This window comes from Siphateles boraxobius, unplaced genomic scaffold (genome assembly GCF_051911475.1).
Source record: "Siphateles boraxobius isolate OS27281-9 unplaced genomic scaffold, OSU_SipBor_1 33, whole genome shotgun sequence".
In the NCBI taxonomy this organism is placed as follows: domain Eukaryota; kingdom Metazoa; phylum Chordata; class Actinopteri; order Cypriniformes; family Leuciscidae; genus Siphateles; species Siphateles boraxobius.
This window is the reverse complement of record NW_027508953.1, coordinates 10,161,510-10,174,628: the sequence shown is the minus strand read 5'-3', so window position 1 is coordinate 10,174,628 and position 13,119 is coordinate 10,161,510. Positions and strand designations below refer to the sequence as shown.

General features: G+C 37.5%; 1 protein-coding gene across 3 annotated transcripts in view; it reads right to left on the bottom strand.

Annotated features, from left to right (window-relative positions):
* pals2b (protein associated with LIN7 2, MAGUK p55 family member b) overlaps window positions 1-13,119 on the bottom strand; it is a 41,809-nt gene that overhangs the window by 2,301 nt on the left and 26,389 nt on the right. For all 3 annotated transcript variants that reach the window (XM_077195435.1, XM_077195436.1, XM_077195434.1), the window contains 8 exons: window positions 12,242-12,394; window positions 11,826-12,053; window positions 9,791-9,922; window positions 9,618-9,714; window positions 8,144-8,212; window positions 2,646-2,807; window positions 2,330-2,532; window positions 977-1,105 (listed from right to left, as the gene is read on the bottom strand). In XM_077195435.1, coding sequence (XP_077051550.1) covers window positions 977-1,105; window positions 2,330-2,532; window positions 2,646-2,807; window positions 8,144-8,212; window positions 9,618-9,714; window positions 9,791-9,922; window positions 11,826-12,053; window positions 12,242-12,394 — 1,173 coding nt within the window. The remainder of the gene's footprint in view (window positions 1-976; window positions 1,106-2,329; window positions 2,533-2,645; window positions 2,808-8,143; window positions 8,213-9,617; window positions 9,715-9,790; window positions 9,923-11,825; window positions 12,054-12,241; window positions 12,395-13,119) is intronic.

Below are 13,119 nucleotides of genomic sequence, written 5' to 3'. Positions count from 1 at the left end.
CAAGGGTGTCAATTTGCAGGTTGGCCTACAAAAAAAAATCATCGCTGCAGCGCTGCTATGCAGAGTATAACAAACCACAACCATCCAACAATCCAATCAATTCCCGAATCCCGATGGACAAAATGGACATTTTTTTCTAGTTTGAGAAGCCGTTTCACTCTGATATACATCAAAATAGGGAGGAAAAGACTACTGCAACTTGAGTTTCATGCCGACTTTAATGTAATAATAATAATGCATAATAGGAATAATATTGTGAAATATTATTACAGTTTAAAATAACTGTTTTCTATTTCAATATTTTTTTAAATGCAATTTATTTCCAAATTTGTGTCTTCAGAGACCATTTTAATATGCTGATCTCAATTACTTATTATTATTAATGTTGACTCATTTTGTGGAAACATTGATACACTTTTTCAGGATTCTTTGCATTAATTTGAAATTGAAATGTTTTGTAACATTACAAAAGTATTAACTGTCGTATTTGATCAATTCATTGCATCCTTGCTTAATAAAAGTATTAATTTATTTAAAAACAAATCTTGACTGACACCAACCCTTTGAATAACATATATCCCATGAACATCTCCATCTTATAAAAAATCTGCATCTCTATTGAAACGCAGCAATGTGTGGCACAGCGGTCAAAGATGACCATCTATGTTTAAATGGAAGAACAATTCAAAAATGTGCTCAGAATCACTTACAAGTAGTTAAAACTGTCATGTTTAAAACTATAGCATGTTTCTCATATTGCATGAGAAAGAAGAAACCTGAGGTATACCACTGTCATAAATGTTGATGTAGGTAGGTAGTACATCTTACCTAACAGGAAATACCAATCTGTATGTGCTGCCTTTATGCCATAATTTGTGAAGCTCAACTAACCCATAACCCAAATATAGTGTGAGTAGGTTGAGAACAAGATCAGATTTTCAGGGAACCGGCTCAGGGGAAGTTGAACAGAACTCACTGTGAGTTGTTTAGTGGTGAGTCCAGCATCAACCACAGCTTTGTGCATAGCCTTCAGTGTATCGAACTCTGGAGCTGCGATGAACACAACATATGGCATGAACTCTGCCGTTTTTAACACCTTCAGAGCCTGAGGACAGATGATAAAAAAACAATTTGAATACAAAGATAAAACAGCCATATCTGTGCATATCAAGGGTTTTGATTACACAATGGTGTATACCCAAAGCCTCTGATGTGTCTTCCCAGTAAATTATTATTATTATTATTTTTTAAAAACTCATGATGAAAGGTGCACAAAGTAATAAGTGTTTATGTATTGCTGGCGGTAATAAGTCTTCCTAAACAGCTGAAACAACAGCATGAGCCTCTCTGCTTCCTAAACTGTAGAACCTGTGTGTTTATATGATGGTTGACATATACGCAACATAACAAGGTCAGTCTCTCTGGAAAGAGCTTGTGGTATATTAAGAGCTTGTGGTAGGTTGTTTATTAACCCATTTAGCTATCATATCAGTCCAAGCTCATGTGACCTCCTAAAAAAAATATCCAAAAACCTCATATGTAAATCTAGTATAAAAAGAAAATAAATTAAAGGCTAGGTGTAGGGTTAGTGTTAGGGAATAGAATATACAGTATAAAAACCATTTCGTCTATGGAATGTCCCCATTTAGATAGCTAAGTAAACGTGTGTGTGTATGGGGACAAAATGTCCCCATAAGGATGGCAATATCTGAAATCCTTGTTCGTGTGGGGACATTTTTTGGTCCCCATGAGAAAAACAGCTTATAAATCATACTAAGTGATGTTTTTTGAAAATGTAAAAATGCAGAAAGTTTTCTGTGATGGGTAGGTTTAGGGTTAGGGTTAGTGTGAGGGAATAGAATATACAGTTTGTACAGTATAAAAATCATTACGTCTATGGAAAGTCCCCATTAAACATGGAAACACTACGTGTGTGTGTGTGTGTGTGTGTGTGTGTGTGTGTGTGTATGTGTGTGTGTGTGTGTGTGTGTGTGTGTGTGTGTGTGTGTGTGTGTGTGTGTGTGTGTGTGTGTGTGTGTGTGTGTGTGTGTGTGTGTGTGTGTGTGTGTGTTGCAAAGCTAAATGTTCATCAGTAATTACTCCAGTCTTCAATGTCACATGATCCTTCAGAAATCATTCTAATATGCTGAATTGTTGCTCAAGAAACATTTCCTATGATCATCAATGTGGGAAAAAGTTACGGAAAGAAAGTTACAGTATTTTTCATATATTCATTAATATGAATTAGCCTAAATGGCATAATATAATATCTGTGAACCTCTCGTACTTTGAGAGCCGTTGAGAGAGAGAAGCATGTCAAGACACTCGCCTGAGGATTGACGTCCAGGATACATGTACGGCCTGTGTTCACCACCTCATGGATGGAGTCGATTTTAGTACCGTAGAGGTTGCCGTCGTACTCTCCATGTTCCAAGTACCGGCCCGCTTTGATGTCGTTCTCCATCTCTAGACGTGATACAAATGTATACGACTGACCAACTCGCTCGTCATCACGAGGCCGCCGAGACGTATCTGAGATATCGAGATAGAACAAAGAAATGGGTAATCATATGGACAAGAAAATGCATTGATATTTTAATGTTTTATTTATATTTTCTTGTTAGGATTATTCCTTAGCCACTCACGCGGTACAGTGGTACCAAAACGGGTTGGATGTAGTACAACTAGTCTGTTTTTCAGGCTACGGCGCCCTACTCCTTGCGCTCCAATCAGAATGAGGGTTTTCCTCTGAAATGGTGGCATATGTGCTACTTCCTCATAGATCTGAAGCTCGTGACGATCAAACTCTGCAACATAACCATACAGGAGAGGAAACACAATGGATCAACCAGATTTATTAGAATAAAGGATGCATACATATTTTAAGTCAAAAAGCAAGAAGAGGCATATTTTTCAATTATATTAATCTGGGGTCATACCTACACTGAACAAAATTATAAACGTAACACTTTTGTTTTTGTCCCCATTTTTCATGAGCTGATCTCAAAGATCTAAAACTTTTTCTATGTACACAAAAGGCCTATTCCTCTCAAATATTGTTCACAAATCTGTCTAAATCTGTGTTAGTAAGCTCTTCTCCTTTGCCGAGATGATCCATCCATCTCACAGGTGTGGCATATCAAGATGCTGATTAGACAGCATGATTATCACACAGGTGTGCCTTAGGCTGGCCACAATAAAAGGCTACTCTAAAACGTGCAGTTTTACTGTATTTGAGGGGTCCGGGAACCAGTCAGTATTTGCCTCACGCAGTGCAACACATCGCCTTCGCATAGAGTTGATCAGGTTGTTTATTGTGGCCTGTGGAATGTTGGTCCACTCCTCTTCAATGGCTGTGCGAAGTTGCTGGATATTGTCATTACCTGGAACACGCTGTCGTATACGCCGATCCAGAGCATACCAAACATGCTCAATGGATGACGTGTCTGCACTTCTGCACTTCTCAGTAGTCTAATGCTTCCTCGTTAGAGAAAACATAGGTGCATCCTATACAGACCTCTTGTTTGTTGAAGCACCTGACATACTTGCATAACTTCTCTAGCACAGTTTCGAACAATGATGCATCTACCTTATTTCTCTGTTCCTTTGTTTTGCGTGCTTATTTGCGTTTGACTTGTGTTGTTGCTCACTATAATTAGATACATCAAAAAGTTATTGAACTGTTTGAATAAAGCATCTATTTTTCTACATTCTTAAAAGATGCATCTTGCTTTAGTAAAGTTTATTAGGAATTTCCTGAATAAAGTTTTAACATCATTTCACAGATTTCTTGAAGTGCAGGAGACATGAACATGAGCAAGAATGTTACACTGCAAACATAGCCCATGTCTTGCATCCGTCAGTGCTTGCATGCAGAGCACATTGCTCCTTTAGTAGGAGTAAAGGCAGATGAAGATGGACAATAAATTTAAAAAAAGAGGAGCACCCTCCTGATAATGCTGACATTGATTATACACGGAGTTGTTGTCGACAGCATAATCACCTGACCTGGGACTTGATGATATCCTGAGCCTTATCACTGCTTAATCAGGTAACCATCCATATTCCTGAATCTGTATTAAATTTGAGAAATGTGACTGACATGGCTATTTTGTGATATTTAAAGAAATTAAGGTCTACATAAGGTGAATCTGCAGCTTTGAAGGAATAGTTCAGCCTGATATAAAAGTTATGTCATTTATTTACCCACAAGTTGTTACCCAAACCTGTATGAATGTCTTTCTTCTGCTGCACACAAAAGAAGATAGAGTGAAGAATGTTGGTAACCAGACGTATTGGTTGATGGTAGCCATTGACTTCCATGGTATTTTTGTCCTACTATGGAAATCAATGGCCACCATCAACTTTCTGGTTACAAAATTCTTTAAAATATCTCATTTTGTGTTCAACAGAAAAAAGAAACTCATACAGGGTTGGAACAACTTGAGGGTGAGTAAATGATGACAGAATTTTCATTACGGGCTGAACCATCTCTTTAAAGAAATTTTCATTCAAAAGACCTAAGCTCTTTTATTCTACAAGATAAACGTGTTACTTGAATGCTAAGTAGTTTCACAGAAAATGAACTGAGATGTAGTTAATGGCTATACATGTCCTTCTCAAAAAATTAGCATATTGTGATAAAGTTCATTATTTTCCATAATGTAATGACAAAAATTAAACTTTCATATATTTTAGTTTCATTGCACACCAACTGAAATATTTCAGGTCTTTTATTGTTTTAATACTGATGATTTTGGCATACAGCTCATGAAAACCCCAAATTCCTATCTCAAAAAATTAGCATATCATGAAAAGGGTCTCTAAACGAGCTATTAACCCAATCATCTGAATCAACTAATTAACTCTAAACACCTGCAAAAGATTCCTGAGGCTTTTAAAAACTCCCAGCCTGTTTCATTACTCAAAACCGCAATCATGGGTAAGACTGCCGACCTGACTGCTGTCCAGAAGGCCACCATTGACACCCTCAAGCAAGAGGGTAAGACACAGAAAGAAATTTCGGAACAACTAGGCTGTTCCCAGAGTGCTGTATCAAGGCACCTCAGTGGGAAGTATGTGGGAAGGAAAAAGTGTGGCAAAAATCGCTGCACAACGAGAAGAGGTGACTGGACCCTGAGGAAGATTGTGGAGAAGGACCGATTCCAGACCTTGGGGGACCTGCGGAAGCAGTGGACTGAGTCTGGAGTAGAAACATCCAGAGCCACAGTGCACAGGCGTGTGCAGGAAATGGGCTACAGGTGCCGCATTCCCCAGGTCAAGCCACTTTTGAACCAGAAACAGTGGCAGAAGCGCCTGACCTGGGCTACAGAGAAGCAGCACTGGACTGTTGCTCAGTGGTCCAAAGTACTTTTTTCGGATGAAAGCAAATTTAGCATGTCATTTGGAAATCAAGGTGCCAGAGTCTGGAGGTACACTGGGGAGAAGGAAATGCCAAAATGCCTGAAGTCCAGTGTCAAGTACCCACAGTCAGTGATGGTCTGGGGTGCCATGTCAGCTGCTGGTGTTGGTCCACTGTGTTTTATCAAGGGCAGGGTGAATGCAGCTAGCTATCAGGAGATTTTGGAGCACTTCATGCCTCCATCTGCTGAAAAGCTTTATGGAGATGAAGATTTCATTTTTCAGCATGACCTGGCACCTGCTCACAGTGCCAAAACCACTGGTAAATGGTTTACTGACCATGGTATTACTGTGCTCAATTGGCCTGCCAAGTCTCCTGACCTGAACCCCATAGAGAATCTGTGGGATATTGTGAAGAGAAAGTTGAGAGACGCAAGACCCAACACTCTGGATGAGCTTAAGGCCGCTATCGAAGCATCCTGGGCCTCCATAACACCTCAGCAGTGCCACAGGCTGATTGCCTCCATGCCACGCCGCATGGAAGCAGTCATTTCTGCAAAAGGATTCCCGACCAAGTATTGAGTGCATAACTGAACATAGTAATTTGAAGGTTGACTTTTTTGTGTTAAAAACACTTCTTTTATTGGTCGGATGAAATATGCTAATTTTTTGAGATAGGAATTTTGGGTTTTCATGAGCTGTATGCCAAAATCATCAGTATTAAAACAATAAAAGACCTGAAATATTTCAGTTGGTGTGCAATGAATCTAAAATAAATGAAAGTTTAGTTTTTATCATTACATTATGGAAAATAATGAACTTTATCACAATATGCAAATTCTTTGAGAAGGACCTGTAGCTCAGAGGTGTGTGTTCCTCTTCATGAAGAGTTTAGCTCCAGCACCTGATTTTGTTCACCAACTTTAAAAAAAAAAGTGAATCGTTTTGTGTTTAGTATATTAACATTCTTGAATGTGACTGTATGTATGACAACTGAATTGACTCGTTCTTGAGTAACATCATGCTTTCTTTTTCAGATTTTAGAGAACCCAAAGGCAAAGAGGCAGTAGTCGGATGCAAGACAGATTTTTAAAAACCTGAACCGTTGGACCACCTGTAGTTATGATATCAGACCTCTGAAGCCAATTTTATTTTTAAAGGTTTAAATGTTTTTGTCCTATTTCTCTCCCTTTCTTTTTTAAAGAATAATCTTTTAATATATTTTTGTCATTGACTGAATAAAATAAATTGACTCAACTGCTGGAAAGGTGTCATTTATATTTTTAAAGGTTTTCGCTAAATTTTGAAATGGTCAGGAATTTGTTGACGCACCATTGAAGTTTAGTTGAAATGTTCATGTTGTTTCAGTTGTATTTTAAGTGTTTCAACAAAATGTATTTAGAATCAACATCATTGTAACATTGATCAAACCATATTATCAAAGATTATTTTTGTTAATTCAACAGCAGTGATTTGGCTTCAACATCATAGTGTAATGTTGATTCATCAATATTACCATTGATTATTTTTTTAATTTCAATATTGATTCAGCATCCGTGATGTAGAATCCATTGGTGTAATGTTGATTCAATAGCATTACCATTGATTTTTTTGTTCAAAATAGTTTCAACGTTAACTGAGGTTGCAAAAGTGATGTTGATAAAATATCACTTTGTAATGTTGAATCAATACTATTACCGTTGATTTCTGGTTGAAATCTCAACATTGCTTCACCATTAACTGAGGGTGCAAGAGTGATACTAAAGCAACATCACTTTGTAAGGTTAATTCAATGCAAATAGCGTTGACGCATCAACACTGTCAACATTGTATCAATGTCACCATGCTATCTGGGATGTGAGCATTTGCCCACTCAAGTCGATTTCGATGACGAACTGCAGTCAGGTCGAGACCCCGACGAGGACGATGAGCATGCAGATGAGCTTCCCTGAGACGGTTTCTGACAGTTTGTGCAGAAATCCTTTGGTCGTGCAAACTGATTATTGCAGCAGCTGTCTGGGTGACTGGTCTCAGACGATCTTGGAAGTGAAGATGCTGGATGTGGAGGTCCTGGGCTGGTGTGGTTACACATGGTCTGAGGTTGTGAGGCCGGTTGGATGTACTGCCAAATTTTCTGAAACACCTTTGGAGACAGCTTATGGTAGAGAAATGAACATTCAATTCAATTCAACAGCTCTGGTGGACATTCCTGCAGTCAGCATGCCTATTGCACGCTCCCTCAAAACTTGTGGCATTGTGCTGTGTGATAAAACTGCACATTTTAGAGTGGCCTTTTATTGTGGCCAGCCTAAGGCACACCTGTGCAATAATCATGCTGTCTAATCAGCATCTTGATATGCCACACCTGTGAGGTGGATGGATTATCTCGGCAAAGGAGAAGTGCTCACTAGCACAGATTTAGACAGATTTGTGTACAATGTTTGAGAGAAACAAGCCTTTTGTGCATAAAGAAAAAGTCTTAGATCTTTGAGTTCAGCTCATGAAAAATGGGGGCAAAAACAAAAGTGTTGCAGTTTTGTTCACTGTATTTATAAATGAGTAATTCAGTATTCTATTTTTCAATATATATGTATATATATTTCAAAATATTATTAAATATATATTTTAAATATATATTAAATTAAATTTATAATATACATTATTTTTTGTGCTTGTGATGTTCGTTTGTTCTCTAAGTCTATAATTTTATATAAAAATGTATATTTTATTCCGTCAAGATAAAGCTCTTTCGGATTTCTTTCTTTCTTTTCTTTCTGTTTACCTGCATTTTTGGCAGTGAGGTACATCATCTTCTTCTTCTTTTTACCAGTAATTGTTCCACATAGTATTCCTTAAAAAAGAGAGAAAAAGAGGATATATAGATATATACAAACTTTTTAGAGTGGTGTACCCCATGAGGCATTCAACTTTCCTATTAAAGGGATAGTTCACACAAAAATGAAAATTCTGTCAGTAATTATTCACCCTCATGTTTTTCCAAGCCCGTAAGACTTTCGTTCATCTTCGGAACACAAATTAAGATATTTTTGATTAAATCTGAGAGCTGGATCACTCCTCCATAGCCTTCTATGGGATTGAAACTTGCCGGCCCAGAAAAGTTATTAATGACATTGTTAAAACAGTCCAAGTGACTACAGTGGCTCAATCTTAAGTTTATCAAGCGACAAGACTTTTTGTGCGCAAAAAACCCCAAATATATATATATTTATATATATATATATATATATAATATATATTTATATATATATATATATAATATATATATATTTGGGGTTTTTTGCGCACAAAAAGTCTTGTCGCTTGATAAACTTAAGATTGAGCCATATTGAATATATATATATATATATATATATATATATATATATATATATATATATATATATATATATATATTCAACTATTCGTTTCCTTCTCTGTGGGCCTCGAGTGAGTTTACCTAGTGTAAAAGCGCAGCGCTTCTGTGTTGTACGTCACACGCAGGCTCACTATTGGCCGACGCTGGTCATGTGTGTGATGCATGTGACGTACAACAAAGAAGCTCTGCGCTGTTAAAAGTTTGTGTCTATATTTGTTCTTCAAGCTAGTAAGTGCTACAACCCTACTTTTACAAAGGTACATTATAGATACCGGTAGTAATGTAGCGTGATTTTCTAAGGCAGCATACTTTGCATGCAACCTATACGCACACTGCTTGTGTGGAAGCAGTCAATTTTGATCGCAAAAGATGAGCTAATTTGATTGCATGTATTTGACCCTTTACGACACCACCATTTTCCTGTTTTTACCGTTACTGTAAAAGTAACGTGTAAAAGTACTGTAAATGTTTTACTGTTAGAAATACGTGCTCGTTTTTGATGTAATTTTAAAGTGGGGTAGAATGAAATGAATGTGAAAAACGCAGCATTTTGTTCGCATACCCCCTCTATCCCCTCACGTATTGCCAGGGGTACTTGTACCCCCAGTTTGGGAACCACTGATGTAATGTAATGTAATTGTCCACTAGATGGCATCACGTTTGTATTTTCTGTCGGCTTGTGGCACTGTTATGACATACATGGACAAATTTATGTGTATCGCGTTCAAAAATGTGCCATAGTTTTCACCAAGATACTTGTTAATACTGCAAAAGCAAAATACATTTATATGGCATGTCTTTCAAACACTTTCTGAAGTTTCAGAATATTTTGTCATTTTGTTTAATGTTTTGGCAACAGTAGTGTGTTTAAGTGTATCACCTGCTCCATCTAGGTCTTTAGGAACAAATGCTTTCCTCTTTTCTTCCAAAAACTGGCTGGGAATCAGCCCAATACCTCCTTCCACCACATGGCATGCCTGTCAGTCAAAACAATACTGTTAGTAAAATACTGATGCAAATGAGCCAGAATAGGTCAAACCAAAATAATCATACCTGCCACCAGTTTGGGTCTTCTCGGTTGACAATCTGCAGGATATCACCCCTTTTGAAAGCAAGTCCCGCCTCTCTGCATGGAATTAAATTGTCATTGGCTGGGTTGTAGTCAAAATGTGGCTGCACATACACCTGAGAGAAATAAAACAGGTGGGATTAATCCAAACACTAACCATAACTCAGCATGATTTTTATATTCACGTTTATTTAACAATCAGCAAATGAATTCTGAGAAAATGTCATACTTTCTATCTCTCAGGAAAGATTGACTTTGAACCTGTACTGTTTGCAGTCCATGGTAAATAATCTTAATATTAACATTAAAATAAAATGGCAAATAATAATAATAACAGTAATTACATTTCATATTCCCTTTTCACACTTGTTAGCATTAGTACAACAAAATGAGGAGCAAAGGATGTGCATTAGGTGTGTAATTATGTTTTGTGTATTTTTCATTGTTGTACTGCAACAGAGAAGGATAGGAAATGAGATTTTGTCAATTCAGCAAAATAAGAAAAGCATAATTAAATTAAACTTACAACCAATATATATTTATTTCAACTAAGCGGCCGAGGTGTCGCTGGTTAGCATTGGCCTGTTAGGAAGATGTTGTAACTAAACAACATGGGAGCAAAAAGCATTATTTTCCATCCAGCCATTCAAAAATTTCAGTGTATTATGATTTTTTTAAATATAATTTCTAAGCAAAATCCTAAATATTTTTAGTGCATTAATGTAAGGCCTGGTTTCACAGACAGGGCTTAGATTAATCCAGGAATATGCCTTAGTTTAATTAAGGACATCTAACTAAGTAGCTTAAATAAATGTGCCTAAGAAAAAAAAACATACTGGTGTGCATCTTGAGACAAAATAATGGCAGTGACATATTTTAAGATGTGTCAGTGCAAGTTACTTTAAGTTAAAACAGCTCAAACATGAATTTTAATTCAGGACTAGGCTTAAGCCTTGTCAGTGAAACCAGGGGTAGATGTTTTAAATATAATATAAAAATACAATCTTTTTAACATGACTTGAAAGCTGCATTATAAAAGATAATCTACCCTTAACCTTACACACACAAACTCGTATTTGATCTCCTAGATTTAACAGATTGAGGAGGGGATGATATATAATATTTACATGAATGGAAGATGAAAATAATCCTTATTTTGTCACCTATTGTCAATCACAATAACAAAATGATTTATGTAATAAGCAGATTCCCTTTCTCAAAGAAAAATCCATGAATACATTATGTGAACACAGAGAGAGATGTGTTATACAGAGAAAATACCAGGAGCCATGTAATGAGATTGAATTTTGCGAGTGTGTGTGTCTTGCCCCAGATAGCATGTGGACTGTTATTAATAGGGCTCTTTTTTACTACAAAGCATCATGGGATTTCACAAATGACCAAATGCAGCCCCCAAGAATGGATGTCTAATGTGTCTGCATGCACATAACTCCACATGTATGCATTTTATATTTCATGAAAGGAGATGCCCTGAAAAAAATACTGGTGGATGTGAACTGCATGAATAAAAGCAAGTTTGATTTGGCATATTCAGTGTCTACATATGCAGTTGTATTTAAAGTAACGGACAAAAGTTTGGGGTCATTAGGATTTTTTTAAAGAAATTAATGCTGGACTTTTATTCAGCAAGAAATAATTAAACTGATCAAAATTGACAGTAAATGTCCACTTACAATGTTATAAAATATTTCTATTTCAAATAAATGATGTTCACAAGATCAAATAATTAATTTGCGGTTTCAAGACAAAAATACTGAGTAGCACAACTGTTTTTAACATTGATAATAACAAGACATCAGCATATTAAACGGATTTCTGAAGGATCATGTGATACTAAAGACTGTGCGTGTGCGTGTGCGTGTGTGTGTGTGTGTGTGTGTGTGTGTGTGTGTGTGTGTGTGTGTGTGTGTGTGTGTGTGTGTGTGTGTGTGTGTGTCTGTGTCTGTGTCTGTGTCTGTGTGTGTGTGTGTGTGTGTGTGTGTGTGTGTGTGTGTGTACCTGTGGTGGTGCCGGAGCATCTCTGTAGCTGGGCAGTATTTTCAGCGTTATTCCTCCACTACATTCTTTGAGCATCTCCTGGAGCTCAGTGGGATTATTGCCAACGTCCTTCCCATTCACCTCCTTTATGATGTCACCTACATGGAGCAGCCCCTGCCTGTCAATCAGCCCTCCGTGGAGGATGCGGGCGATTACCAGGTCACACTTGTCCATTCGGAAAGTCACACCCTGGGCAAAACAATAGCATAAGTAATGACATGCATATATACATATATACATAAAAAATAAGTCGCTTTTGCCCAGTTGGATCATCTGCGTATTGGACTGGATATTGATAATTGTGACTGGATGAGATTTTAAAAGGGTTAATTAAACTTGTGGCTATATACAAATCTATATATTCTAAAAAAACACACCAAGGGTTCTCCTGCTTTCTTGCGGATGCCAATCATCCTGACTGCATCAGCCTGCATAAGAGCGTTGTTTACTGCTGCATCATTGATGACTTCATGAGGGGCTGGGGCTTCATAGCACTTAGATGCCACCATGTCATGCGCCTCCAAAAGAGACTGAAATAAAAGAGAGAATGTGAGAACTAAATACTGCAGAAAAATGAGTAAATATATATTAAAAAAATGGAAGGAAAAAAATTAGAAGGTACGAGATGAGAAAAAAGAGAGGGTTCAAGATGAGAGGACACGAGATCAGAAGAGAAGGGCCGAATTGAAGATGAGACAAGAAGAGAAGATAAGATATGAGATGAGACAAGATAAGATAAGAAGGTGTAAGAAGGAAATGCATGAGATGAGATGAAACGAGAGGAGAGGGTACGAGATAAAATGAGACAAGAAGAGAAGGAATGAGATTAAATGAAATGAGTAGAGAAGGTATGGGATGAGATGAGATGAGAAGGTACGAGAAGAGACAAGAAAACAAGGTATGAGATCAGACAAGAACAGAAGGCACAAGAAGAGAGAGAAGGTACGAGATGAGACAAGTAGAGAAGGTACAAGATCAAACCAGAGGAGAACGGACAAGATGAGATGAGACAAAAAGAAAGACATGAGGTGAAACGAGAAGAGAACGTACACGATGATACGAGAAGAGAGGAGAAGGTGTGAGCTGAGACAAGAAGAGAAGGCATGTGTGACGTCTCAGCCTAGGCTGTACGTATGTACGTATGTACGTATGTGCGTGTGTGTGGTTGTGTGTTTGCTTTTAGGTGCCGTCTGGAGGGGGCGGGGCCAACACACCTGACACTTGTTAGATGCAGTATGAAACGCGGTGGGGACTG